This window comes from Struthio camelus, chromosome 10, assembly GCF_040807025.1.
Source record: "Struthio camelus isolate bStrCam1 chromosome 10, bStrCam1.hap1, whole genome shotgun sequence".
In the NCBI taxonomy this organism is placed as follows: domain Eukaryota; kingdom Metazoa; phylum Chordata; class Aves; order Struthioniformes; family Struthionidae; genus Struthio; species Struthio camelus.
This window is the reverse complement of record NC_090951.1, coordinates 18,806,036-18,833,311: the sequence shown is the minus strand read 5'-3', so window position 1 is coordinate 18,833,311 and position 27,276 is coordinate 18,806,036. Positions and strand designations below refer to the sequence as shown.

At 34.0% G+C, this 27,276-nt stretch overlaps 1 protein-coding gene across 11 annotated transcripts in view; it reads left to right on the top strand.

The window, feature by feature from the left end:
• The window catches only part of RPGRIP1L (RPGRIP1 like), an 85,777-nt gene that overhangs the window by 53,849 nt on the left and 4,652 nt on the right, over positions 1-27,276 (top strand). For 8 of the 11 annotated variants that reach the window (XM_068955761.1, XM_068955759.1, XM_068955760.1 and 5 more), the window contains 4 exons: positions 93-193; positions 12,309-12,492; positions 18,391-18,475; positions 25,256-25,389. In XM_068955761.1, coding sequence (XP_068811862.1) covers positions 93-193; positions 12,309-12,492; positions 18,391-18,475; positions 25,256-25,389 — 504 coding nt within the window. The remainder of the gene's footprint in view (positions 1-92; positions 194-12,308; positions 12,493-18,390; positions 18,476-25,255; positions 25,390-27,276) is intronic. The other 3 variants (XM_068955756.1, XM_068955757.1, XR_011143205.1) reach the window with 2 other exon arrangements.

Sequence of the window (27,276 nt, the reverse complement as noted above, 5' to 3'; positions counted from 1 at the left end):
CTAATATATTGCTATCAGGTTTCTCAACAGATCTCGAATGGACTATAAATATAGATTCTTTTTTTTAACTGTATTTATTTTTTATTTTTTAGCAGACCAAGATGATAGACAGGCAAATGATGCCATTGAATCAATAATAACTGATAGCGATGATTGTATTGTTCCAAGTCCAGTATCCAAGAATATTAAACAGGTCAGTCAGAGTATTTTTGGCAATTCAATATTTAGTAAGTCTAAGAAAAATATTTTAAGCATAACATGCTCCAAAATAAGCTTTGTTATTTCTAAGGTCAGATTTTGAGGAGTCTTTGACTAATGTATGTTTGCCTGTTTCCAGTTCAAATAGACACTTTTTCACAGACTGTCACTTCGTCACAGACCGTGGAATGGTTAATCTAATGGCCATATTGTGTGTGTAATTTACAGTATTTTACATGTAAACTGAACCCAGACTTCTCAGTGAACCTGAAAAACTGACCTTTCGTGTCGGGTAGTTACACATATGACTACCTGATGATGACTCTTCAAATTTTATGTGAAAGTATCATTTGAATTTAACATTATTGTTTAGGAAATCTTTGGCGTATACCAAGAACTTAAGGATTGCTGTAATAAATACTAGCAATTGGATTGCTTAGATTTCAAACCATCACATCACTTTTTACATAGATTATTGTCTCTGATTAAAGATTTGTTTTAATTATTCTTTTGACTCAAATAAAGTGCTCTGATAGAGTAGTGCTAGAGATTTATGTATTTATTTGCATGATACCTACCCACATACTGTCTGGCCTTAAAAAAAAAAAAAAAAAAAAATAGTGTATATTTCTGTAGTGTCTCTTCTTAAGATTAATTTTTATTACATGATTGCTTCATGAGTTCCCAGAATAAGTTTCCAAAAGGAAAAAAGACCTGTTTGGCTAAGTTTATAAGTGATTTGTATTTGGGAAAAAAAAAAAAAAAATCAGGCAAGAATCATGCAGTACCTAAAAGAGGATAGTTCTCATATATTGCCATCTCCTGAACCTAAATATTGCTTTAGGTGGGCCCAAATAAAGAAATCTTTCCCCCACAAAGTTTTGGACTGCCAAGCCCACATCAGCCCAAGCCTATTTTTGCAGGACACTGGGCCACCCTGAGAATTCATTTGCTTCTAGCCCCCACTTTCCCCCGCCATCACCCATAATCATACCAATTATTTCCCTCCTCCTAGTCGAACCGAATTCCTATTCTTATTTAAAATACTCTTCAATGTGCATATAAACTATCACAAGCCAGTATTTATTTTGATTTTTGTGAGATAATAATAAATCACTGGATTATAAATGTATCTTGTAGACCTCCTTCATTGTTTCTTTGTCTCAAGTTATAAACTTTATATCTAAATAGATTTTAGGTTGAGCGTGTAGAAGAAAAGTTATGTCCTGGCCAGATAAAATGTAGAAGCTAATAACTAAAAAAAAAAAACTTTTTTTCAAAATACATTACCTTAGACATTGCAATGGATATGAAAAAATATGCTTGGATAATAGAAAATATCTTCACTTTTGGGGTTAAAATACTGGAATTTTTTTGTTTGGCAAATTAGACCTCATTCAGACCCCCTTACATGTTTACTTTTTCTGATATCTATTGAGACTCACATGGTGTACGTTATTTCTTTGTTATTTTCAGTGCTTTTACTTGCCGTGATTTCTCATCTTACTTAAGTTTGTGATGAATCAGATACCCAACTGGTGCTTACTGACACATATTTTCACCTTTTTAGTCTTTCCTTCCTTCTTTATAAAAGTTTAAAAAATCAAGTCTAATGTTTTTGCGTGAAGATTCACATTTTGGGAATGTACTTGTTATGTAACTCGCAACAGGAGCCTTAAATTGAAAAAGACTAAAAAAGCCATGAAAGCCTTGTGTTACTTGAAGAAGGTACCTCTATGCCACGACTTATTGTGTGTGCTTCAGCATGCTTTATTTCCTTTAACTGTAGTTGTGTTTGTTGCCCTCCTTTCCTTTGTTGTCATCTGGGATTTTTGCTGCCAACAAACCCTTAATTCATTTCCCTTTAGTAAGTCTCATATATTGGTCTTCCCTGTGTTGAGCCAACCAAAACCCAACCATAGAAGATTAGGATATAATAATAATTACCACTATTTTTATATGTCTTGTTGTTCAGTCCTGTGTGTTGCCTTTAGGTCAGAAAACGTGCACTCTTTTCCCAGTGCTTTCTGAGGAAGAGGAGAATAATATAACTTGTCAAGGCCTGTAGTAAGTCTGCAATGCTTGGCTACCTGCTGTGTTTCATCACAGTTTGTTGACTTGATTGAATGTTGTTGAAATGGCAATTGCCTAGGCTTGAAGGTATTAATACCATGCAAAATTAGATGCATTTTCCAATTGGACCAAATAGATTTTTTTGTTGTTGTTCTTGACTTCCCAATAATTTTAGAACTGAAGACCGATTCTCAAAAAAGCTTATGCATGTGCAGTATCCAATCACTTCAGTGTTCATTTCTGTGTATTGTTATTTGGGGACATGTACAGAAATGATATTCGTTGGATTTGTGCTTAAAACCAGCAATTAATGACTGTAAAGCAACATAAACAGCATGACACATAAGAACCCAAATTTGGAATATTTACTTTGAGCATTTTCTCAATAGTGCAGCTCTCTACAAGTATATATTTTGTATTTTTAGACCTGAAGCTGAAGCTGACAATCTTTGAAAAGAAAAAGCTAGTACTTTTAAAAAGTGATTGTGATACTTCTAATGGTTAATAGTTCCTGGGTCTTTCTTAAGTTTTCTTTGAAAGGACCAGTAATATCACACGGTTATAGCCTACTGGCTTTAACTTTTTTAATGTTCTGATATGTAATAACCTAGAGGAGTTTGATTTTTGTATTCTTTATGCAAGTACCATCTGTGTGACCTCTTCTAAAGTAATTCGCAATAGTAAGTAATATTTTATATGAGAAGTACTGCTCCTTCCTTATAAGCTCTAGCGGGAATTTAGAAATACTACCACTCGTATAGGCTGAAGGGAGATACAGAAGGTATTTTGAAAGATGAATTACACTCTTTTATATAAAATGTTAAAAAAAAATTTTCATCTGTAACTTTGTAAACTAAAATGACTAATACTCATCACCATTAAGCCAAACAATAATATAGTTAATATATTCATTTCTAGTTGTCCTGTATTTAATTAGATCAAAATTACTTCAGATGACTTCTGAAAGGATTTTGAGTGTAGTTTCATTTATGGTTCATTAACTCCTTCTTCTCTCTATTGATCCTTTCATCAGGTGATAAAGTATGTGTTCAAGAAAGGTAGATAACAAAACACAAGTCAACAAAAGTTATGAACTATTAAGGCAACAAATTTGATAGAAATTTGATTTTAAAATAAGGCATTGCTGTATTTGAAAACTACAATAATTTAAAGAATACAGCTTGTGAAAATTGAGATTGAATTTGTTTTTTTTTGTTTTTTCTTTTAAGATTAACGATCAGTACCTTTTATCTTTTGAGATGAATATCCTGCAAGTAATCAAACACCGTAAATACAACTTGTGATTTTTAGAGATTGTTATGCTAGTTATCCTGTAAATCTGAGCTGTATGCCAAACTGTTTAAGCCATTTAAGATCATACTGTTTCTTTTTTGCATGTTACAAATTAGACAGTTCATGGTTATTTCTTAGATATGTTGATCATAAAAGGAATCTAACAGATTTTCGAGTACTTAGCTGTACCCCTTGCTTCTTTCTCTTTTCTTCTTGTCTATGATGTATAATTAATCATAGATTACTTCATTTTGTTTCATTTCATTTACAACATTTATGAGCTTCACTTTGTCGATATGAAATGCTTGTCCCCTTCTTTCCTTTCCAAAGTGGCGTAATTAGTGTTAGCATCTTTTTTAACAGGCTACATAAAGTTTAGTGGCTGGATTAAATCAAGTCATTAACATAATGTGCTATACAATTTGCCCCTATCTCTTTTCGTTTCCAGTACATCAAAGTGCCACAGAGTGCCAGTGTAATTGGGCCTTGCTAGCTTGTCAGGTTCAGTCAGGCTGATGGCTGCTGCTTTTACTAAAAAGCTTCCAGGCATGATAATTAATAGAGAAAAGAAGTCTGAGAAATGTAAAAGTTTGGACAGTTCTCTATGAATATTTCATACATTTGAATAATCAGAAGTTAACATTATCAATTTGATGTATAATACATTGATTAAAAGCCTTGTTTCAGGTCCTCAAAATAGACATCAAAACTGGGAATTTGCATTTCCTTTGGCATGGTCTTTATATATTAAAAAAAAAAAAAAAAAGTCTTTTCTCTTCTATCCCTCCTCCCTTTCACCCCCATGTCTAAACTTTATCCTTATAGAAGATAATATAGCATTCAATTATCACTATGAAATTTACTGCTGACAGCTTCCAAGTTGCCTTAAATCATGCCCATAAGGCAATTACTGGCAAAAGCAATTTATTCAGTGGTGGTCCCATTTTACTTGAGGTGTATTTACATCTCTCTCCTTCGTTACAGGCACTGTGAGTGCGTTTTCTTGCACTAATGGCAGTTTATTGAAAACTGTCATTGCCGGTTCAAGTAAATTAAGATCTCATAATCCAATTAATTTTGACGTTAAATTCTCTTAAACACCGTTAAGCAATGCCAATTGCTTGTAATTCTGCTTTTCAATGAAACGTATCTGTGAAAAGTTGTGAAGATGTAAAGCATAAAGTTATAGGTATAGCAAAGTAATAACTGTGTTTACTTCTATTATGCCTTGATATTCCTCCTATGGAATATTATCTGCATTCATCAAAGGAGAGAAAGTTATCTGGATATTATATTGCAATTTTAAACTCTGGATGCCTTGTTTCCTCTTACAGTTTACTTTCTACAGGACTTCTGTACTTTCAGTGTACTTTAGGGAGACGCCTGAGTATTCAGCAGTTTTCTTAAACTGCCTTGTGGTGTGGCTATCTAACGTGAATTTAGAGATCTACGTTCAGACAACTCTTTTTTTTTTTAAGGATTATGCTGCGTTCTCGTGTAGGCTGGCCCTGTGATATTGAGTGGGCTTGATTCTACTTTGTCAGGAACACTAATCTATTAGTTTTGTCATCATCTTGTCTAGATACAACCTTAACTGCTTCACTCTCATTTAAGCCTTCCTTCTATTAGCAATTGGGGTAGTACAAGTGCTGCACCAGCATATTCAGTGAAACACTAAATGAAAGTCCTCAAATGGAAAACACCAGAATGAGGTACAGGTAACTTGTTAAGGTATTTTAGTCAGTATTTTCAAAGACTACTGAGTAGTCTAAGGAAAAAATAAGCATTTACCGTTCCCCCTCTTTAAGATGATTATTGGCTACTAAAGTCAATGTGAGACAAAAGCTAAAATGAAAGAGATGAAGTTTTGAGGACCCCAGGCAAAACCTGAGTTGCTTTTTCCCATTCTTCCCAGTGATTTATTCTGGTAAAACTTGAGATGTACCTCGTTTAAATAGATAATGTACTGAAATGACAAATTTCAAACTTCTAGCCCTTGTCAAATATACTTTGTAGTATGTGTTTATCTTTTCAGTTCTGGTCTGTCCTTCAAGCACTGTGCTTGGGAGTCTTAATCTGTTTGTTTTGTTTTCAAGTGCATTTCTAACATTGCTGATGCTATCTTATTTCCAAAATTAAATGCTAATAAATTTGTGCAATTTTCAGTGCCCTACTATCAAATTGCAGATGTGGTTAAGAATCAAAATAGGTGTAGAATTGTGCCTGCAGTGCTTGAAACCACTTTTAATATATTGAAGGGATTGCATAAAATCTAAACAATGCAAAAGATGAAAAAGAGGAAAAAATAACTTTTTCTGATAAACGGCGACTTCTTTAATTTCTATTAGCTGAGTACAACGGAAACGTGATCGGACAATTTTCACAGCAAGGATTTTACTATGGATGGTTTCAACCTTTGTAAGACAGGTTAGAAAAGGAGATGATGATGGTAGTTACAGTTCTTGACAAGAATTTTATAATGATGCTTGTGTGATAGGTAATAATTACAAGCATTTATTACCAGTCATAGCTCATGGTGCAAAGAGGGAAATAATGCCAAAAAACCCCAAAGACCAGCTTTTGAAATGATCCAGAACCACAGAATATTCAGCTGTTGTTAGGTAACCCATTATCTACTTGGTGACAAATAAAATCAGCATATTAAATTATGTGGAAGAATTTAAGGCTGAGGAGGCCTGCAGAAAAATTTCAACAGGAGCCATTATTAACCTAGCTGATAATGTTTTGTATATTTATGAATATGAATGCTCCTTAGTTGCTTGCTTGGAAGACCATTTGTAATTGTGTGCATGTGCCAAAATATGCTGTGGGTGGGCAAATGCATGAAATCCTTCAACGGAGAAAGAACTGTAGAAATAACACTGTAAAGCTCTATTTATCAGAGCTCTTTGATGGGGAGCTAAGTTATGGTCATTTTAGAAATAGAAAAGGTTTTCCTAATTGGAGATGTGAAAAGTATAGCAGATGATCTGAAACTAAATTTAAGTTTTGGTTAGCTGTGGTACATATCACCAGGCAAAATTTCGTTCACGCTGGCGGATATGAGAGAATAGAATCCCATTCATTCTTGTGCGTTTGTATTGTCCCCATAGAATAATATGATGGGGAAAACTGTGTCAAATCTATTATGTATTAAGGCTCTAAATAATAAAAACAGCTGTATTAAAATGTGCAATTTGATATATATGCGCTTTTAACAAATGAAGATGATGAACTGATACTTCTTCTTTTTTTCCATACCAAGATTTTTTTCTAAATGGAATAACTTTCAAATACAGATTTTAAAAATTTAATTTATTTTTTTAAATCCACCTAGAAGTCTCTGATCTACATATACAAAAAATACATGCATAGATACATATATAAACTGAAAACCCATTGTGTTTGTGTAGTGTATTTTTTTACACAAAGCTGCTACTTTTTATTTCATCTTGTTTCTGTAGCTTAATTGCTGGCAAGTGTTGATAGACCCAAAACGTACAAAGTAAGAGCTCTTTTTATTGAGAAATTTTCTGTCCTCTATGTTTATTTACCTAGGGATCATACTTGCTTTTGAAGTTAGAAGTAATTTAAAGTTTAGGAATTATTTGGAATAAAAAACCAGTTGACCAGTTGGTACTGATGTGGCTAACTGGCTCTGAAGTTTGATACAGTCGGTATTTGATTTTCATTCGATCTGGTGATATAAACTGTGATGAGTGCTTAAACACTAAAAGAATCAAGCAAGTCTCCTCTTTAAGGGAGTCTGCAGTATAGAGAAGTGTATAGGTTGGTACAGGACTGGAGGCATAAGTTATATACTGCTTCTCTCCTTCTTGGGGAGAAAATAAAAATCAAAGAAGTTTGTATCTTACCTATCAAACAGCTCTAGATTTATTTACTTTTTTATATTTATGCATCCCTAGAAAAATTACGTCTTTAAAAGCTGTTCGTTGAGCCAGTGTCCCAGGCAAATTGCAAGAGAAATCTTTTTTTTTAAAAAAAAAAAAAGTCATCCTCAGGAAGAACATTGGGCAGTTTTATGTCTGTTCTTCGGAAAGGGTGACGGGGGCAAGCCATATGAAGGGAAGAAACTCAAAAGGTATCTTGTTCACTTGAGCAAGAGTTTTATTATGAGCAAAGTGCAAATGTGAATTTTTGTTCTGACTTACAGTTGTTACGATCATGTGGTGGGAGAGCTTCAGAGACCGCAATAGCTTAGTATTTTTTTAAATATTTGTTGTATAACTCTAAATTAGAAATGGTCAATTTTTAAAATATGTAATGCATTGATTGGTATGGTATGGATTTGCATAGAAGAGGAAAGATCTACCGGTAGACCTTGAGTTGTTTCCTCAGACTGTAGTAACTGATGCCTTTGAAGATACTGAACATGAATTCGTGCTCTAAAAATGATGAATCCAGACTTTGTGCACTAGCTAAAATGATGGCAACTGGATACGTGCTTACTAAAATATTGTCAAAAATAGGTCCTAGTTTAGTGAATCTCTAAAAGCATGCATTTCAAAAATGATGTTAAATATTGAGACAATTATGGGGTAAATGATAGCTGCTCAGTGCAGTTCTTAAGTGCAGATCCAGTAAGTGATGTTGATATGGTAGCTCTAGGGAGAGCTGAAGGGATTGCACTGAACCTTATTAAGGGTGCTAACCTTGTGGCATTGCAATCTTCTAGCACCTGAGAAAGAATAGTGATCCGGCGGGAAATTCTCTCTTAACCTTCTTTGTAGTAAATCTGACCTAAAAGAGCTGCTCAACAAGAAGAGAACTCTTTGTCCCAGTTCTTAGAGCAAGTGCAGTGTGGGTGCCCTTTTGAAGGCCTTGTCCAATTTGGAGAAAGGGATAGAGGGCGCTGCCATAACCCTTTCTTTCCTCACATCTACACTGTTAACAGGGAAAACATTAGTAAGATGCTGTTCCTGGCATGAAAAGTCACCACATATTGTTGCGGACTTGGAGGAATTCAGTTTTTATGTGTACGATGTAAGATCTTGACCCTTACTTAACAAGAAACGTTTACCTCCCTAGGCAGTTAAATTATAGTGACATTCCTATGATAGCATTTCTTTGCAACTCTGTTCTAACATTGTTAATAGGATGATCACAGGAATTCAGCACTTTTCTAATGAGAGAGGCAGAGGATGATTGTCATTCAATAAATATATTTGTCAATCAGGTAATACTGATAGTCCTGCAAATAGATGATTGTTTGCGATAAATTGTAAACTATTGTCAAATAATCTGATTTGCTCTAAGCTTGAAATAATAGGGAGCAAGTGAATAAGTGGACAAGTGACTGCAGAAATAACTGCATAAAAATCTTAGTGTAAAGCATAAATATTTTTGAGCATTGTTAAAGATAAGATTCAAGCTGATCTTAAGGTACAGAAAGTTCCTGTATTTTCAGTTTTTCAAAGGCAATATGTTAGTTAGTTAAACTGTAGATACAGTAACACTGAATATTGTTTATGTTGCTCCTGTGAGACATTTTCAATGCTATTGTCTTGCGCAGAAAGCACAAACTCATTTTATGTAAAACTCTTAATTCTTTGGGATACTATTATCAGCCATTAGGGTCAGTTGGAATGTTATTATTCGCATCAGAGTCTCTAGAAAATATGGAAGTAAGGAATAGACAGCTTCCTGAAGACGGCAATCAAGACTTTCCATGAAACTAGACTAAGACTGCTTGTTCTTTCAGACATCAGAAAGATGCAGAAAGTTATATTAAGTGACTTTAAATTCTGATGTAATGTCCAGTGCATTAGTACTTAACCTAATCCTAAAACTGTTGAAGAAGTTGAGGGATTCTTCCAAATCTTTGGCTGCTATTAGCAAAAACCTATATTAAATGATACCGAAAGTAAGAATATTGCCATAGACAAAGAATCTGTCCAGTGTTTTGTTTTCTTCACTCAAAATGAAAACACTGAACCCATTTCTCAGCGATGTTCCTTTAAATGATTCCAGTATCCTTTGTTCCATTACGTACATCCAATCACTATATTCAAGGAAATTTCAGCAAAATTTAACATATATCTTCACTGATAAAGGTAGCTGATCACAGGCAGACTATTGTACAGAGAAGCAATATCTGAGTATCATCAAAATACTCATATATGAATTAAATGCAACATTAAATGACTAATGGAAGTTAAAATCCAGTAATATGAAATTAGCATTTTTAAAAGTTCACCTCATTGTGCACAATGTAGACATGGTAGCTTATATTGTTCTACCATTCATGTAACAAGCTATATAGTGAACCAAATAATTTCTTAATATTTTGTTTTGAAAGAATAATTTAGCTCACATCAAAATAAAATGACCTGTGGGAAGTAGGTGATCATGATAAACTATCAATTTTTCACTTGAATAGTGCCTAATAAATAAGACAAAGGCTAAAACAAACTTAGGAAAGAAAAATATAGGTAAAATATTTCACTCTGCATCATAGAAATATAAATGGTTGTTTAAAATTTAATTCCTATCATATATTGGATGCTACATATATTTTCCACATGGCTACATAATATGAGGTTTTTATATTAGTAGTGAAATATGACACGCTAGCTATGCTATTCTTAAGCAGTTGTGTATTTTTATTTGCAAATATAACCTTTTTTTAAAGTCAGCTTGTGTTCTACTTTGTATATGCTGAATTCATGTTTAATATTAATAAAACCAGGCCTTTAAATATTCTTGAATGTTTAGCTCCAAAGTAATTTATTTCTTCTTACAATTTTGTAATAGTATGACTCGGTGATTTGTTTTCTTGTAAATGAGAAAGCAGAATACCATCAGTAGCTGAATCTACTCTGCTTTCCTTGGAAAAACTATAATATTCTTTTTCCACAGGATGCAATTACAAGTGTTAAATATGTCAAACAAATTTTAAATTATGTAAAAGAAATACTTTATAATACAGGATATTGTATTTGGACTTGATTCATAAACTACCGTCTGTGTACAAACTAGTTTGACATAACTGCTAAATACTTTGGGGGGAACAAAACCACTCGGCATATCACTTTAAATACAGATGCTAATACATCTGCTCAGTGCAAGAAGAAAAGAGTTGTTTCTGAAGTAAAATTAGACAATAGAGCCAATTTCATTTTTTATGCATGTGAATGTAGAGTGCTTGAGGTTATTAGTTGAAACTGAGTAACCTTTCCAGGCTTTCATCTCTTTCTTTTCAGATTTGAATATGAAAAGCATATTCAAGTCAAAGACCATCACTTTAATGACATTTGGCAGTCATTTGATTTATTAGATTTCAGGAAAAAAAATTCCTTTAAATATTTCATCATACTATGCTAATCCTAGTAATATTGCCAGCTGAAGCCGTGTACCTGTATTAGTGGAGACAGAATGGTGTGGAATTTTCTCTGTCATTCTGGTAAAATTTCCATGAATCTACTGAATAATAAAACAACCTTATTGAAATATTCAGATTTGGGTTTTTAGTTAAAGTGTCTTAGGATACATAATAAAAGGAAATGTCTTTTGAAAGGAGGGTGTAAAATTACTTCATCAAATATTGAAAGGGCTTGACAGCAGTGGAAATTGTTCCATGTGAAGGATACTTTTACAATCGGATACACCTGCTTTTTAGTTTGATTAATTATATAATAAGCTTGGAAAAACATAAGCAAATTCCATAATAAATGCGAATATTGATTTGCAGTTCTAACACTGAATCTAGAAAGTGAATCTTTGAAATATTTTATGTATAATTTATTACTTCAAGTGATTTGATTTTACAATCAGAAAGTGCTAAAATATTTCCATACAGGGGAAATATTTTTAATAAAGTTACAAATTAGAAAAGAAAAGAAAACATATGTGAACAACAAGGAGCTCTGTTTGCGCCTTGAAGAATCTAATCTTTGAATGCTCAGCTGTGTACTCCAGTGGCTTTTCCTTCTTTGAATCACAGAAAAATATTTGTGACTTCCTCTGTCATGTCCGACATCCCCCAAATGAGATAAATTTTAGTAAAATTTATTTGTAAGCAAAAAGTATAGGCATTGCTGCATGTTATGAAACAATTTCATACAAGCAATAGAAAAATGTATTTTTAAGTAAAGATAAAAAGAAAAGGCTTTACTGAAGACCAACTGAGATATTACTTTTGTTATCATATTGTTAATTTTACCCATTAAATGTCTATGTGATTTAACTAGGTAAGTTCAGAAGGTGAAATTGAATTTCATACAAGTCCAAGGTTACTTAACACACTTCAGTACTTGGTGACTTGATGTGTTTTTATCTAATCTAATACCAGTGTAGTCTGCAGTAGGCACTGAGTCTAACAATTTTTTTTTTATTTGGAAAACTTTACTACTACTGAGGCTATTTCAAGCAGTTACAGGATCAAGATACAGATCACTTTGTTATGTAGCTGAAAATAATGGCAATTGAAACATATGACTCAGAAATTATTTGTACATAAATAAAACCTAATCTTATCCAGCACTGTATGACTATTGCAAAAATATTTTCAACATCAAATATAAAGCAGTATCTGTTGCAATGATACTGTTAACTACAAACCCTAGGGCTTTAGAGTCTCATTGTGCCTGTGTCAAAATCCATCAATCAGTATTAACCGTACAAAATACCTAGTGATTTAAATGTTTGTTTGTTTGAGTTAACGCTTCAAGTCAACTTAGTCAACATTAACAAAATAATTGTGTTTGTGGTTTGTTTTTAAATAGGCAAGTGAAAAAATACGAATTGAAATTATATCTCTTTGTTTTACTGACTCACGAATTGCAGTGGATGACACCATACAGCAATTGTTTGTAGAATGCAGATTATACAATTTACTTGCAGAGGAGACTCCAGTGTCACTTCCAAAACCGATAGGTGGTCAGTGGGTTCACTACAACTACAGCAATGGTAAGTCTGATGTATTTCTGGTCAGATGTTTTTCTTCTCTGAAGTTCTGTTTTATTAAAAAATATTAAAGCCTACTTCTTCTGTGTTATGACTACATCCATAAGAGTTCCAACTGTATTTGCCTGTTTCTCAAGTATTTTTTGAAATATTGCAGGTGCTTTTTAAGAAAGTAGCTAAGGATGCAACTATTAAGTTTAAAATAAATTATTGAAATGGGCTTACGTGAAATGGTAAGACTACATTACATTTAAATATACGGCTAGCTTATTTTTATAATTGAACTATATATAATTAAAATCATGTATTCTTTCAAAAAAAATATTGGGGGGAAGAGAAGAAACTGATGCCTCTTTTGGCACATGATGGTACAGGAAAGGAAAAGCATTCCATATAACCGTGTAGAACTAAAACGCAGTTAAGAACAGAAAATATAGAATCGGACTTGAACATCCTTTGGGAATTCACAGTATTCTTTTAATAAGAACTTTTTGAAACGGGAAACTATTCAGCCCTGATTAGTACTATTAGTACATTGCTATTTACTTCACAATACTTAATCCTGCATGTTCCATATGCTTTTCTCTAATAAATGAACATTTGGAAGTAGTTTTTGTTAGGACCTAATACACTTTACAATTAATGTAAAATAATTTACACGAATAGTATCCACAGAACTATTGTAATAACAACTGATAGTGTTCTTGTTAATTTTCTTCACTGTTTCATAGTATTTCAGTTATTAACTTTTTCCTTCTTCTGCTAAAGTCTGCTTACGTTTAAGACTCAGAGTGCTTCATGTTGTCTTGGACTTTAAGTGCACTTTTACCTGAGAGTATCCTGGTAGAGGTGAATCAATTTGCTATATTTTTGGCCCAGGACTACTAGCAACACTCAAATTAAGCATTCTTTTGATAATCATCTTATAAATGCGGCTTTACAAAAATTGAGGATTTGACTGCATACCTCTCCAAATTGCTATCGTCTATAATTCTGTTTTTAGAAGGAGACTTTCCTAAGAATTTATTGCATTAACTCATTTACATCCTTCTACTACTTATAAGCTACTGAATTACGCCCTAACTGAAGTATGAAGTTCCTTGCGAACGTTGCATGAAACATCTTGACTATAACGGGACATCTTGTTTGAGAGAGAATATAGAGGATAGGACAGAATGTTTTAAGTTAACTCCTATGACTTTGTGAAAGATAGTAATCTTTGTAAGACTTTGTAATACCACTGCAAACGGGACGTTGTTCACTTCCATTCAAAGAAATGGGATTCCTGGGAGCATATACAAAATGAGACATCAGAGAAATAAGAATTTGTTTTAGAGCTTGACGAATATTCATCTTGATAGCTGCTAAAAACATTTTTTCCAAATATGTTAGTTAGGCAGACATTATTGAAATCAAATTTTTAAAACATCATTGAAATAATATCATAAACCAATAATAGCAGTATCACACATTTCAATTTTCTTTTGCCTCTTGAATTCTCATTGCTTTGCCTAGGATTTATTTAAGGTATAAGAAGTATTCAGAAAGTATAGCAATAAATTCTCACACAATCTGATGATTCTGCTGCATATTGGGTATGATCTAAGTATCATATTAATTTTTTAAGTACTGACTCTGCAAAGTTAAACTACCAAAACGTAGCAAAGTTAGGGCAGATGCATTAAAAACCTAAAAGTAGGAGAGAAGAGACAGTAATGAATATGGGATGAAATTTCTGCCTCTAAAGACAATGATGAAACTTAAACATATTTCCAGCTGTAATACTGTAAGACAGTATCAGGTTAGTACAGACTATCATTTATAATGCTCTCAGAGCTGGCAATACTGTATCATATTATTTCTGCTTGTCAAAACCTGGCTTCATAACTTTGATTTTTCTATTTACCGTTCCAGCGTAGAACAGTTTGAAGTTTAAAATATCCTAATGAATCAATATCAAAAAGTGGTTTTAGTCTCAGTTGCTCCAGGATTGTATTCTGCAGCATATTTCTAATGCGGATGCTATTTGCAGAGTTTTACTTTGATAATTGGTCATCTGATTTCTACTTAAGATTAGTTTTGCATGTAGGGAAAAAATCCTAATGAGCCTGCTGTTTGATAACGTCAGTGAGAAAGCCGGTAAGCTAATAGTAATGAAATCTGTGTCTGTGTTTGGTATAGCCTTACTGCATCTCTTATTCATGCCTAATTAGATTTGAGTATGTTGAATATTTGAGGTTAATTGAATATTTTCTTTAATAAAAATGAGATTTGCATGAGGAGAAAGAGAGGTACTTTGAGCTTAGAGGGAAACTAATAGTCTTCTAGATTTTGCTTGGAAAAAAATCATGCTAAACCCATAGGTAATCTAAAAAACTTAATTCTAGTAAATAAAACTTTTTTTATTATTTATAACTTGAGCAGCATGACTGTTTTGAACATGTCTTAGCTGATACAGGGGCCACCATTTGGTTTTATTTTGCCTAAAGAGCAACATTTTTAGGTTTTCAATACCTCTTACAAATTCTTTGCTTTTGTTATTTCATATGTAAAGTTCCAATAGAATAATTCCAGTAGAAACTTGTTGAAAAACAATATAGTAGATCTCCATTGCTCTGGACATACAAGATCTGGTGAATTTCCCTTTTCACACATGGATAGAAAATGTAACTTGACATGAATTGTTTATTTTGACTGTGACTCTTTGATTATGAATGGTTGGAAGGTCATTTTCTTTCTTCCTAGATCTTGGGACAGAGACTTGCGTGGGAAGTAGTACGCTCTAGGGTTTTGCTGCATCACTCCGTATTTCCCTTCCCATTAGCTATTGTATCTACTGCTGGCCATACTGACTCAGAAAAGGAGCTGTTGTGTTCATTAGTGCTGGAAAAGTTATCAGAATATCCAAGAAAGCTTTGAAACACTACAGTCCCATAAATTCACCCTAAAAAAAATGAGGGTTTCCCAAGCTGGGCAAATACCATGACTCTGTCCTGTAATTTGGTAAAAAGGAAGGATTCAGGTTTTTTTGATGAGGTTTTTTTTGTTTGCTATGTTAGGGAGTGTTACAGATCATAATAAGCAACACATCCATAATGTAACTTTTCAATGCAGATGAATCAGTTTAAAAAATATGAAGCTGGAAATTATTTGTTTCAGGTCATGTCACAGTATACGATTTAAAGTGAATGCAGTGGCTGTTTTACTCCCTGAAAAACATACGGAAACATATACCGCTCTAAGCAAACAAAGCCCATGGTTTTCCTCACATATAAATACATATATTGATATTTCACTGTTTTAACTTCAGTAAAATATATATTTTTCTTGTCAAGGCCACAATTATTTAAATAATAAAGATAAGGTTAGTTGATAAATGTTGTTGGCAAAAAGCATTCATATTTTATAAAATATGAAGATTTATCTGTGAAAATGCTGAGATGGCAAGAAAGTCACTAGAAGGTAAGACTGCCCAGAAAGTCTGAAGACTGTCATTACCAAGATTCTAGAGAACAAGCAGCAGAAGCAGAAAAAAGATGAATGAATATTTCCAAAGATTTTGAGACTTACATTAGTCAGCAAGCTCTCTCTCTCAGTGGGCAGGTGATTATTTGGACAACCTGATGTACAAGTAGACCAAAATAGAGGGAGAGGGGGAGGATAATGGGGTATATATATATTTTTTTTATAGAAAATAAAATTCTGAAGAGCCATACTCTAAAAGGTGGATGATTTCCTCAATATAACTCAAATGACAATGTCACATCCTAGAATGAAAACAGATTGTTATAATTCTCTGAATTTATTCCTTTCTTCCATTATGGTTCAATGCTGTGTGAAGCATTCTTTCTTCATCATTGTGATGAACCTCTGCTTCATCACCTATAGTCAGTTAGTTTTATTAGAAAGAGAATTGTGAAAAAAGTCTGCTATAACACAGACAGCTATGGTTGGAATAGCAGTGATTTTTAATGAGGTTCAGGGACTTCGCGATCTTTCAAATTTTAGGGCTACTTTAGGACCAACGTAAAATTACAATTTTAGATTCAAATTGTCATAAGTCAACGTTGAATGATTTTGCAATCATCTAATTGGATAGAAATATGAGGTGTTCTATGCCTTGAAACAATGTTATAATTGTAAGTTCAAGCAGTACTAAGGGATGATATGAAAGCATGCTATTCATCACTATTTAAAACTGTAAGTTTCTTTTCATGATGATTAGTCATTTGCCCCACAGATTTGAATGGAGTTCTTGTGTTGAATGTTGTACTTGCTAGCCTGAATTCTTCTACTGAGTGAAATGGATTTGAACTGTTTGGGTTTGTAGATGGACTTCAATTTAAAATCATTTTAGATACAGGATTAGTAAACTTAGGAAATTCCAGTTGGGATGCTCATGGGGAAGGGAAGAATCTGTTGATGTGGCAGCTCCTTTGAAGTTTTTTGGCTGTCCATCTGTCTCCCTGCTGCCTTCCCATCGCTTCCTGTGGTGGCCCCAGGAGCACTTGGCCATGAGAGCAGCACATGTGGAAAGTCATACACATGCCCAAAAGAATAGCAGATGGCAGTAACATCTTTTAACCTAAGAAAGTAATAATATTGTGGATGACTAAGGATTCCAAGATAAAACACCAATCCCTTGTTTTCTGTAGGGAAAAAGGTGTTAAATTGCTGATTCCATCGATTAAATGATTCGGATACCAGTCGTGGCTGTTACTTGAAAATAACTCATTTCTAATAATGATTCTGAGCCTTCTTATCTCTCTTTTGTACTTCTATATTCCTTGGTGGAATTAGTAATTTGTGCTTATACAAGTTTAAATTGGCTGGAAGAAGTGAGTGTGAAATACATGACAGAGAGTCCATCAATGTATAGGAAACCTTAATGGACATGGAGAGTGATAGAGTAACTAGGGGGAAGTGGGGCATGCGAATGTTAGAGATGATGGAATTTAAAGAGACAGCCTTCTAGCTCCTCCTCCTGCCCTTGAAAGCGGATGAAAAATGTTTTAAGAGCTACAGTGTGTGTTTATTTCTCAGAGGATTATCTTCATTTTATTTTTGTCCTAGGATTTTTTTTCAGCTAAATTATCTCACTTAAAGAAAGAGTAATTCCTTTAACACTTTTTACTAATTTTCACATCCTAAATTTCTATAATCTGTCTTTATCAGCAGTTTAAGTTCTTCTGATAGTGGTAGCCTGTTGGTATTCTGTAAGAAAGAAGCTACTTTATTAATGCAAGATGCCCACAAACTTCTTAAAGAACTTCCTAAAACCCTGTTTCTATTTCTGATATTGTTCCAGTCCAAGGCAGTTTTTCACTGTAGGTGTTATTAATGGTACAAAAATTAGAAGCTGGTTCTGGTGTTTGTATTTTAAATTAGAACAACAAAAGGCTTTCGGAGTACTCATACACATTTCCCAGGCTGTGAATTTTCTCCTGTCCATTGGTCTAGATGTTGCTCTTATTGAATATTGTGGCAGGAAAGGAGGATTAAATTACTGAGGCTGTCAGAAAGGACAAGCACTCTGCCATACATTATCATTATCGCTAGCTTCCTGGGTGGAAGAAAATGCAGTAAATCCCTTCAAATACAAAGCAATAAAGACCACTGGCTTTTAAAATCATGACTGCTATTGCCATTAACAGAATATGACAACTATGTGGCATGCTTAGATGCAGCTTGTATCTTTTTTGACAGTGTGCGCATAAACCTGCCAGTGACGTGCCATTAGATCACATGACCTTTCAAATTTGATTCTAGCATTGTTGCTTTCCCTCAGGAAAGACAAGGGAAAGAAATGTGTATTTTCTTTGTGTTTTTTTTTCATGCTCTTTTTTCTAAAAGATAAAAAAAAATTATAGCTAATTATGTTAATTTTGGTTTGCTTTGCAGTGATATATGTGGATAAGGCAAATAATCATGCAAGAAGAGACTATCTCAAGTCGATACTTCAAAGTCCAAATCTAAATACTGACAGGTACGTATTAGTGCTGAAAAGCTCCCCAAAAAGTCTTCCTGAACAGTACTCGTGGTTTGCAATTTACTTGCCTTGTTTTTTGATTGTGTTGAGGAAATATCCTGCAGAAGCTAACTAACTAACCTGAGAGATTTTTGTTTCAGCAAGGAATGATACCTACATGTGGTCATTGATGTACATGTCTTCCTGAGTAGGTTTGTATCACGTGGTGTATGGCAACCTCTCTTAATGTTATTTGATTGTTATTTTGGGGGTTTTGTTACCAACCTTGTTTTGCAACATGCTATCAATAATGAATTATGAAAGTACATTTATCAAGTAGAGTAATCCAACTGTTGCTTTCTGAATTCTAAATCCTAAAAGGAGTGTAAGAGCTTCAGGAAGTGTCCCTTGGCCCTAGAATTTGCTAAAACCTATGTATCAATTGATGTAGCAGACAGTTATTATATATATACAGATATGAGCGAGAGTATGAATTAGCCCTATCCAAGCTCATAATAATTAATATATTTGTTCTTACTTAAAATTTTTGGTTGAGGTAGCATGTAAATTACTTTGAGCAAATGAATTAATTGTTTCCTCTGGAAGGTCAAACTTCATAAAAATGGAGCAACTATAAATTTAAAGATTCGTATAATTTGCCGAAGAGTAGAGTACCTGCTGATTGTATTTGAACTCTAGGAGTTTCTAGTCTGTCTTTTCAATATTTACTTGTACGCATAATCATAGGTTCACTCTGCAATAAATAAGAGAGTGATCTCCCTTCGTTCCATTTCCCTTCTGAAGTTGCGTTCCATGCTTTGGCCAGAAGGCAAGTTTTATTGGAATGGAGTGGGGAACAGCATAAAATGATTTTCGGGAAGGAAACGTCAGACCAAAATATTCTGAGGTTTGGAAATAAAAAATAAATTGTCTCTATTTAATAAGCAAGCAGAAGACTTATTTATCACATAGATTAGGGAAGTGGATAGCGTGCTCTGCTACGGATTTTACAATGCTGAAGTCAAAATATTCTTTTCTTCCCTGAAGGATAATTCAGTGAAAGAAAATAGCTAGTTTGTAAGCCACAATGTCACTATAAATACTTATATATCTATACCAAATACTTACCAAACCTCATCTTGACATGTTCTGTAGAAAAGTTCAGATTTAGTGAGAAAGAGGTAAAATAACAACAGCAAGCCCTTTTTCCACAACAGAGGCATTTCTCTAACGTTCACCATCATAGTAATGTCTTCTGTGTTTCTAAATAGATTTTCTGCGTTTATCAATGTGTGGAGTTTGGTCTGTGGTGAAGTTTGAATTCTGTGTCACCTAAACAGCAAGGCAGGAAGCTCATCAGTAGTCCAGTTCCCTACTTTAGCTTAGCAAAGGGACCACCAGGAAACAAAATTTATGGAAAAACTCTGCTTGTACACCAAGCATTTTCAGCATTGTGCATTTAAAACCTGGCCTAGTTATTTCTTCAACACATGTTTCCTATCACAGGCCTTACAAAATAATATCAGTTTTTTTCAGCTGAAACAGGAACTGAGCTAAACTAATACTTTAAAGTTCAGGAAACCAAATTATCAAGGATATAAATATCATTGAAAATTGCCTGCACATGCTTTAGCCTGACACTTTATTGGTGTATGTGCCATGCTAGATTGTAGGAGGAGGGATAGCGTATTGTGAGTATAAAGCAATAAGGTTTTCAGGTGAACTTTCTCTCTGTCACAATAAGTGTTGTTAGAAATGATTTTCATAATGATTGGGTCCATATTAGAATATCTATAAATAGATATGCTGCTTGCAATTATCTTTTCCGAAAGGAAAGTCAATTTAATGAATGTGCTTTAAAGGAGATAAATAATCTCAAGTGTTAAGAGGCGTTACGCACACATTCCTGTCCAAAAGAAACAGATACAGGATATTAGTGTAATAAATAAAGTTAGTGCAGGGCCAAAGTTTCAGCTGTAGCCTAATCCCGTAACTGAAATGGGCCAACTTGGTCCTGAAAATAGTGGATGTCAGAGCTTTGTATTCTGTAATGGTCCTTATTTACAAATAAATAAACATAGTTTAGCATGACATTTATATGGGAAAGTAAGTTTACTTTGGCAGGTGGCATTACTGTTCATGAAAGATAAGATTTCAAAATAAACTTTTTTGTTCTTTCAATATTACTTCTTGTTATGGAATAATTGTAATTTTTTGTAGAAATGTTGATTTTGGTTCTGTATTTGATTAAATGGTTTTATTGGCAGAAAAAGCAAGGATAGTTGATATTCAGCAAATGGCGCTCTAGACATTATCAATGAAGAAGGAAATATGCTGTTAAACAGACTGATTTACAGTATAGAATATAGCAACATAAGGGAGTAGGAGACTAGGAAGACTGTTTAAAATGCTGTTTAGGTTAGTACTTGTTGCATACCACAAAGGTGGTTTTTCTCTTCTGACAAGCATCTTTGTCTTTATCTGTGTTTTCTGCTGGACAGTATCTTTTTTGTTCATATATATTTTACAGCTATAAGAAACAGCAAGTGCCATTGTGTGATGTGCATAGCTTTTGTATTTTCTTTCTTGTTCTATGTAATATGGATAATTCATTGTAAGTTTCTAATATTTATATTATGAAGATATACTTCCTAGTATTTGTAAAACTGCAAAAAATGAATGAAATGCTATATAATGAGTATTTTTCTCTTTATTAGTTTAACCCAAGTTATTTACTTATACGTTCAAATCCTTAAATCAATTAATAACGAGGTGTTTATGACAGTCTGTTTAGCTTATCATAACTGCATCATAGCTATGTCTAATTTTTCCTCCTATTTATATTCACTTGTTTCAGCTTTTTAAGAGTATAGAAATTAGGATTATATGGAGAAACTTACCTGATTCTTCATGTTGGATTGTACTAGCAATGCTTGCAGACCTGGCGGTAGACTGCATGTCTCCTCTGACAAGTGTCAAAAGAGACATATGCGAAGAATGGAGGAATCCATTCTTCCAACAGTCACCCTGCTGTGATAACAAGAGTGAACAAGTTTATGCAAGAGGCTTCCTGGCTGATCATGACAGGTGCATCAGTTCTTGGTTGGAAATGATTGTTGCTCCAAGAAACTTGACTGCATGAAGTCATTATTCTCCGAAGTCACAAAATTTATGTAGCCATGTCATCGGAGTACAGAACACGTGTACAGTGTTAGCACCACCATAAAGTACTATGTTAATACACAAAGTTTTCTCCTTGCTGCTTAAAAATGCCTGACCTCTAGATTAAAGAATTGGACATCAAATTCACCTACTCATGGCTTCTCCCAGGCACTCTAAATTCCCTGCTGGTGATAACACTTACGAATGTTATCATAACAATAATGATAAACCCTTGTTTCAGCTGCATAATAATGCATATTTCAAGCTTAAAGCAGTTATTATTTTTTATTTCTTTCTTTTGGCCCTCTATTAGCAGACAAGTTTGATTTAGTTCTCTAGTCTATTTCTTGCAATGACTAGCAAATATCTTCCCTCTGAGTACGTTTAACAGGATGTCGAGATTTCTGCTCATTCTGTCAGTAGGCAAGGAATCCCTGCATGGAAACGTGTACTGATACCTGTTGTTACCGTGTTATATAGGAAACATATATTGGAAAGAAATGTGGAAATGAGCTAGAGAGAATGGCTAGGTTCTTAGACAGAAGTACTAGAGAGAAATATGTACTATACTATATATATAGCTTTATATATACATATATTTTTTATATATAAATACTATATATAGCTTTATTTCTTTGAGAGATCTTAGTATGATCTTTCCATTCCAAGTGCAATCAAAATTTCTTACTCAAGTAAGGCAACGTTGACACAAACAAACAAAGGATAAGTTAGGACTCTAGTTTCATATTTGCATTCTATGCTGAAGCAGAGTGAGGAGTCTGTTCATGAGCAACAGTATGTTCCAAGGTTATGTGTATTTTTTGGCCAGTTCAATCCAAAAAATAAAACTTTTGCAATTTTTGGCAAATCAAAAAAAAAAAAGTTAAAACATACGTAAGATCATATTTTAAACTTTCCTAAATTTAAGATAAGTCATTTGGAATATTTTTGAAAAATACAAATGACAAAGTGATTGTGGTGCTGATTGTTGCAATCTATTGGTTACAGTATTCCCACAGGATCACGAGTTCAAATTCCCTCCTTTCAGATTAGCAGCAAAGATTTAATCCAAGATTGTGATCTGTTAGGAGCATTGGAACTATAGGGGGTTAGAGGTGCAGTTCTTTTGATGTGTTTTGCTGAAGCTGTTCTGTTCATGTAAAATACTTGCGTATAATTTGGACCAGAAAGTGGACTGTTCACTGTGGTTGTTAGGTACTGTCCCAGATGTTACTAGGCCTGGTTTTAGTTTCAGCTTCAGTGAAAATTTTACTAGGAGCTGATACCCTTAAATGAAAAGAGTCAATTTAACACTAATCCCCCCCCTCTTCTGCCGTTGTCTCAACTGCTTAACTGCTTTCTCCAATTGATTTGGTGGGCCATTGGCACTGAATCCTAACAGAACAGATCTATTCCCAATACTCAACAATTTTGTCAATTATTTTGTCAATTGTGTCTTGTTTTTTGATTGAGTTTTGGCAATGTTGCTGCTGCCAGAATGTTAAGTTATATCTATTATACTTAGTAAAGCCACTTGCTTCTGAAAATAGCTGTTGAGGGTTTTTTTTTCCTTCAGAAATTGTTTTAAAAGATGCTTATTTTTGATGGATGTCTGGCTTTAGCTAAGAACAAATATTTAAGAATCTGAATAATAAATATTTGTTAGTAAGAGCCAAGGAAAAAAATGAAATACTGTAAAAGCATTGCAGTCATTGATAATGTGTTTAAAGGCTTTGGGGATTATTTGTTTATATTTGGTCTAAAGTATCCTTTCTTTTAGACTTGCATTTTGTGCAACTCAGTTGCTACTCATTCGGAATCATGCTTATTGAAAAATTTTAAGGCAGTAAAGCTTACGAGCACTTCGAGCACTTGCGATTTAAACAATATTGCCGAGACATGCCCCAAAAGCAGTTAATTCTGAATTCCTGTCATCTTGTCAATCTCAACATTTCTGGCCTTGACACAAGCCACTAACTCAAGTCAGCTCTACCAGAATACTGCAATTATGTGTTTAAAAGAAAAGCTATACTTAGATGCAATGAATATAATTTAAGTTCACAGAAGAAATGCAAATATTTTGTATAGTTATTGAGCTTGGATATTTGGGATGGACAAACAGGCTATATTTAGAGTGCATGATAAATATTCCAAGGCCTTTGTATCCAGACTACACTCATGGGTAATTTTTTAAGTGTGCAAGAGGAACAGAATAATAAAGTATGAGCTGTACTGGCCAGGGGAATGAGTGCAGCAGTACAGGACTTACTGTATGTTTTAAATTACTGTGTAAGGTCCAACTTTAAATACTAAATACATAATACAGCATTAGAAAGATACTATTTTCAGAGAACTACCTTTAGGTTCTTGGCTAGAATATGTTCTCAAGTCTGTAAATGAGGTGTGAAAATTCCCAAATAACTTTCAGCTAAATATTTTGCACTTGGTGTTTGGAAATACTTGCTTCACTGAATAGGACTAGTATTTCTGATATCAGGCAGATATTTGACATGGTTTGCCTTTCCCAAATATTTTTCTCGTGTCTCCTGAGCCACTCCATGTAAAGGCAAGAAAATGCATGGCCAGAGTTTCCTAAAGCTAAATCTTTATTATCGAGTAGTGCAGACCAGTGGGAGAGGATCTCTAGAGCAAAACATTTGCTGCTAATGGTTTAATATCCCCAGCACATAGATTTTAGGGGGTTTTCAGACTTCAGAATACTCCTAGTTGATCCCATGGACCGAAAGCCTATTTGCGGTGGAGTGCATTAGGAGTACTCCTGGAGCTAATCTTCCATTTTATTTTAGCCAAGTTGAAAGGTAATCCAAATAATGTGCTCCAAGACTACTATGCAGACCAAAGCACAGTAACTGGGGACAACTGAAAAGTTTTACTTCATAGGCATGATCCAGATCCAAGCTGAAACAGTAATGCAGATCCATCCTATGGGACATGACTGAATTAAAGTGGTAGAACTTCTTTATGAGTTTGTATGGTATCAAAAGGTTTTGACCAACAAATCATAGATCATGCTTAATCAGTATCAAACTAAAACTAAATATTATTGCTCTTTAATTCTTTCTCTTTCTTGGAGATATTCTGATGGATACTTCCAATAACATGCAAGGTATGGTCAGCACAGTAAAAATTAAAAAAATCTGTATATCCTATATCTTCAATTGTTTTATAAATTAGTTCTCCTAGCAGCCTTATAGTACATAGGTCTAATCATGATTTTATAAATGGGGAAAAAGTGCAAAGAAATTAAGTGACTTGAACAATTGAGCTGAGAACTTTGGAGCTTCAAATATTAAGTCTTGCATCCTTAAACCATTCTGCCTGTCATTGCCATATGATAAAGAATTGTGCTACTGCAAAAGAAATCCTGTAAGGCATCAGATCTGTGGCTACCACTTCTCTGTTCTTCTAGTACTGCTAAATAACACTAGAGGAGGAGGGGAGATTGAAAGAAAGGGTCTCAGGCTATTGTTGTCATGGAAAATGTTGAACATCATTGATAAAGAGATCTGTCCTCAACTGGTGAAATAGAGCTATTTTTGCCTTTTGTCTTTTGTGTGGTTTTGACTTAACTTTCCACCCATTCTGAAAGTAAAAATACCTTTTTTTTATGCTTAGCCTTCGATTTACAGTGGTTAGTGATCCCCCAGCAGATGAACAGGAACTTGAATGTGAAGATATTGGTTTTGCCTATGTCAGTTTGAGAGAAATATTTCAGAAAGAAAGAGATATCATTGAGCAAGATATCGATGGTAAGTTTTAGAAATTATTTTGTTGTAACCTTTTGTAAAACCTAAAAATTGTTAGTCAAATTTCTGCTTCCCTCTGCAAGGTTTAGTAGTTGTGTGATAGTCTGAAGAAGAAATACTTTAATATTAATTAATGGCCTCTGCATTTGTTTGCAAAAATCTTCAAAAACTGTATAATTTTGTTATTCCTTAAAATTCCTCTGTTTGACTTAAACACAAACACGCACGTGCACCCCCCCCCCACACACAGCGTTCCCCAGTTTTTTTTGTTTGTTTTGATTAATCAGTTTATAAAACCTAAGCATGTTCAGGAGACATCCACGATGATTCTGTATTTTGTACAATATACTTTATGCTAATATGACTGTAAATATTTTTTTTATTAAAACTTTGTCAATAATTTTGTATTGCTGATGTCTATATACTTGTTTGAAGTATTTTTATAATCACCAAAGTACCTCAGGACCCTATCCTCCATGTGAAACATGTATCAGATGAGATCAAGTACTAATGACTTTGGTGAGGTATCAGTTTAGAGTGAGCACTGTTCTCTAACAAACTGTGACTGAAAATTTACTGTGACTTATTAAAGCAAGGTGAGGTAGTCAGGAGATGGTTAAATCTATTCCCCATGTCTTACAATAGCATTTTTATAGCTGTAAAGAAGGCTAGAGAAGGCTACTTGGTTCTCTCATAGGCAGTAAAGAAAAATATTTTCCCTGCTTAGTCTTTCCTGTTCCCCAAGATAACAGGGACAATGTCAACAGTGCATTTATCAGTGCAGTTAGTGGATTTATCAGTGCGGTGCAGTTATCAAAAGTGCATTTTCCCCCTTTACCTGTTCTGTCCATCCTCTTTCCCCACTGCAGTAAAACTAATTAAAGGAGAGGCTGAGAGCGTATCTGTTACAGTGCAGTTACTCTCCTGCAAAGGTAATGAGCCAGCTTGATTAGTAGCAGCAGCGCAGTCATGTTTGCAAGGTATTCTTCATGATGGCAAGACTTTTACTTGGCCCTGGTAGAGAACCAAGTTAATGCGACTTTGCTGCTTCTGCAGTTGTGTCTAGTTACCATACCTCAAGTGATGGAGAGCTGAATAGTGAGGGACAGAAATAGGCTTTCTTATCCATTTCCATTATCATGCATGATTTGCATCCATGCTGTAGCTAAAATACTAAAAGTATGCATCAAAGTTCGAGGAATGCGATAAGGAAAATTATAAGAAGAATCAAATTTCCATACCCTGGAAAAATAATATCCAGATTTGATGCAGTTCTGTGGCTGAACCACTTAATCTTTTCTCTACCAATAGTTTATCTCTGAGTAGTTACATGAAAGCACATACTGAAAGCACATCTCCTCCAAACAGGTATTTCATAGTGTCTCACTGGAAAATTGTTTTTGTTCTGGATTTTATGGCTCTTTTGTCATAACCTCACTCTGCTTTGATACGATTGATCAGTGATATAAATATGATCTTTTACCATTGAAAGTCACTTTCCACAAAACTCTTAAAACTCTTAATCATCATCTGAGATTATTATTATGACAGGAAGGAGTGTCGTGCTTAGTATTAGTTTTTTTCCTATCAAAAGGAAATCATTATTATGTAATGTTGGCTATTTACTTCACTGTTGTGGAGGAGCATTTTTCCCTTTATCCTAAGGCATTTACTTTCTCTACTTGATATACATTATTTCTATGAAAGTGATAGTACTAGATAGAAATACCTTTCTTATTACTATCCCCATTTCCCCCTTCCCCACAGATACTAATTCTGTTCCTCTGTAAGAAGCTGCTAAAGCTTACAAAGTTGTGTAGAGGACTGTGGTTTTTTCTTTTGGTTTTTTTTTTTTTTTTTTTAAAAAAAGCTTTATTGACTTTCTTCCCT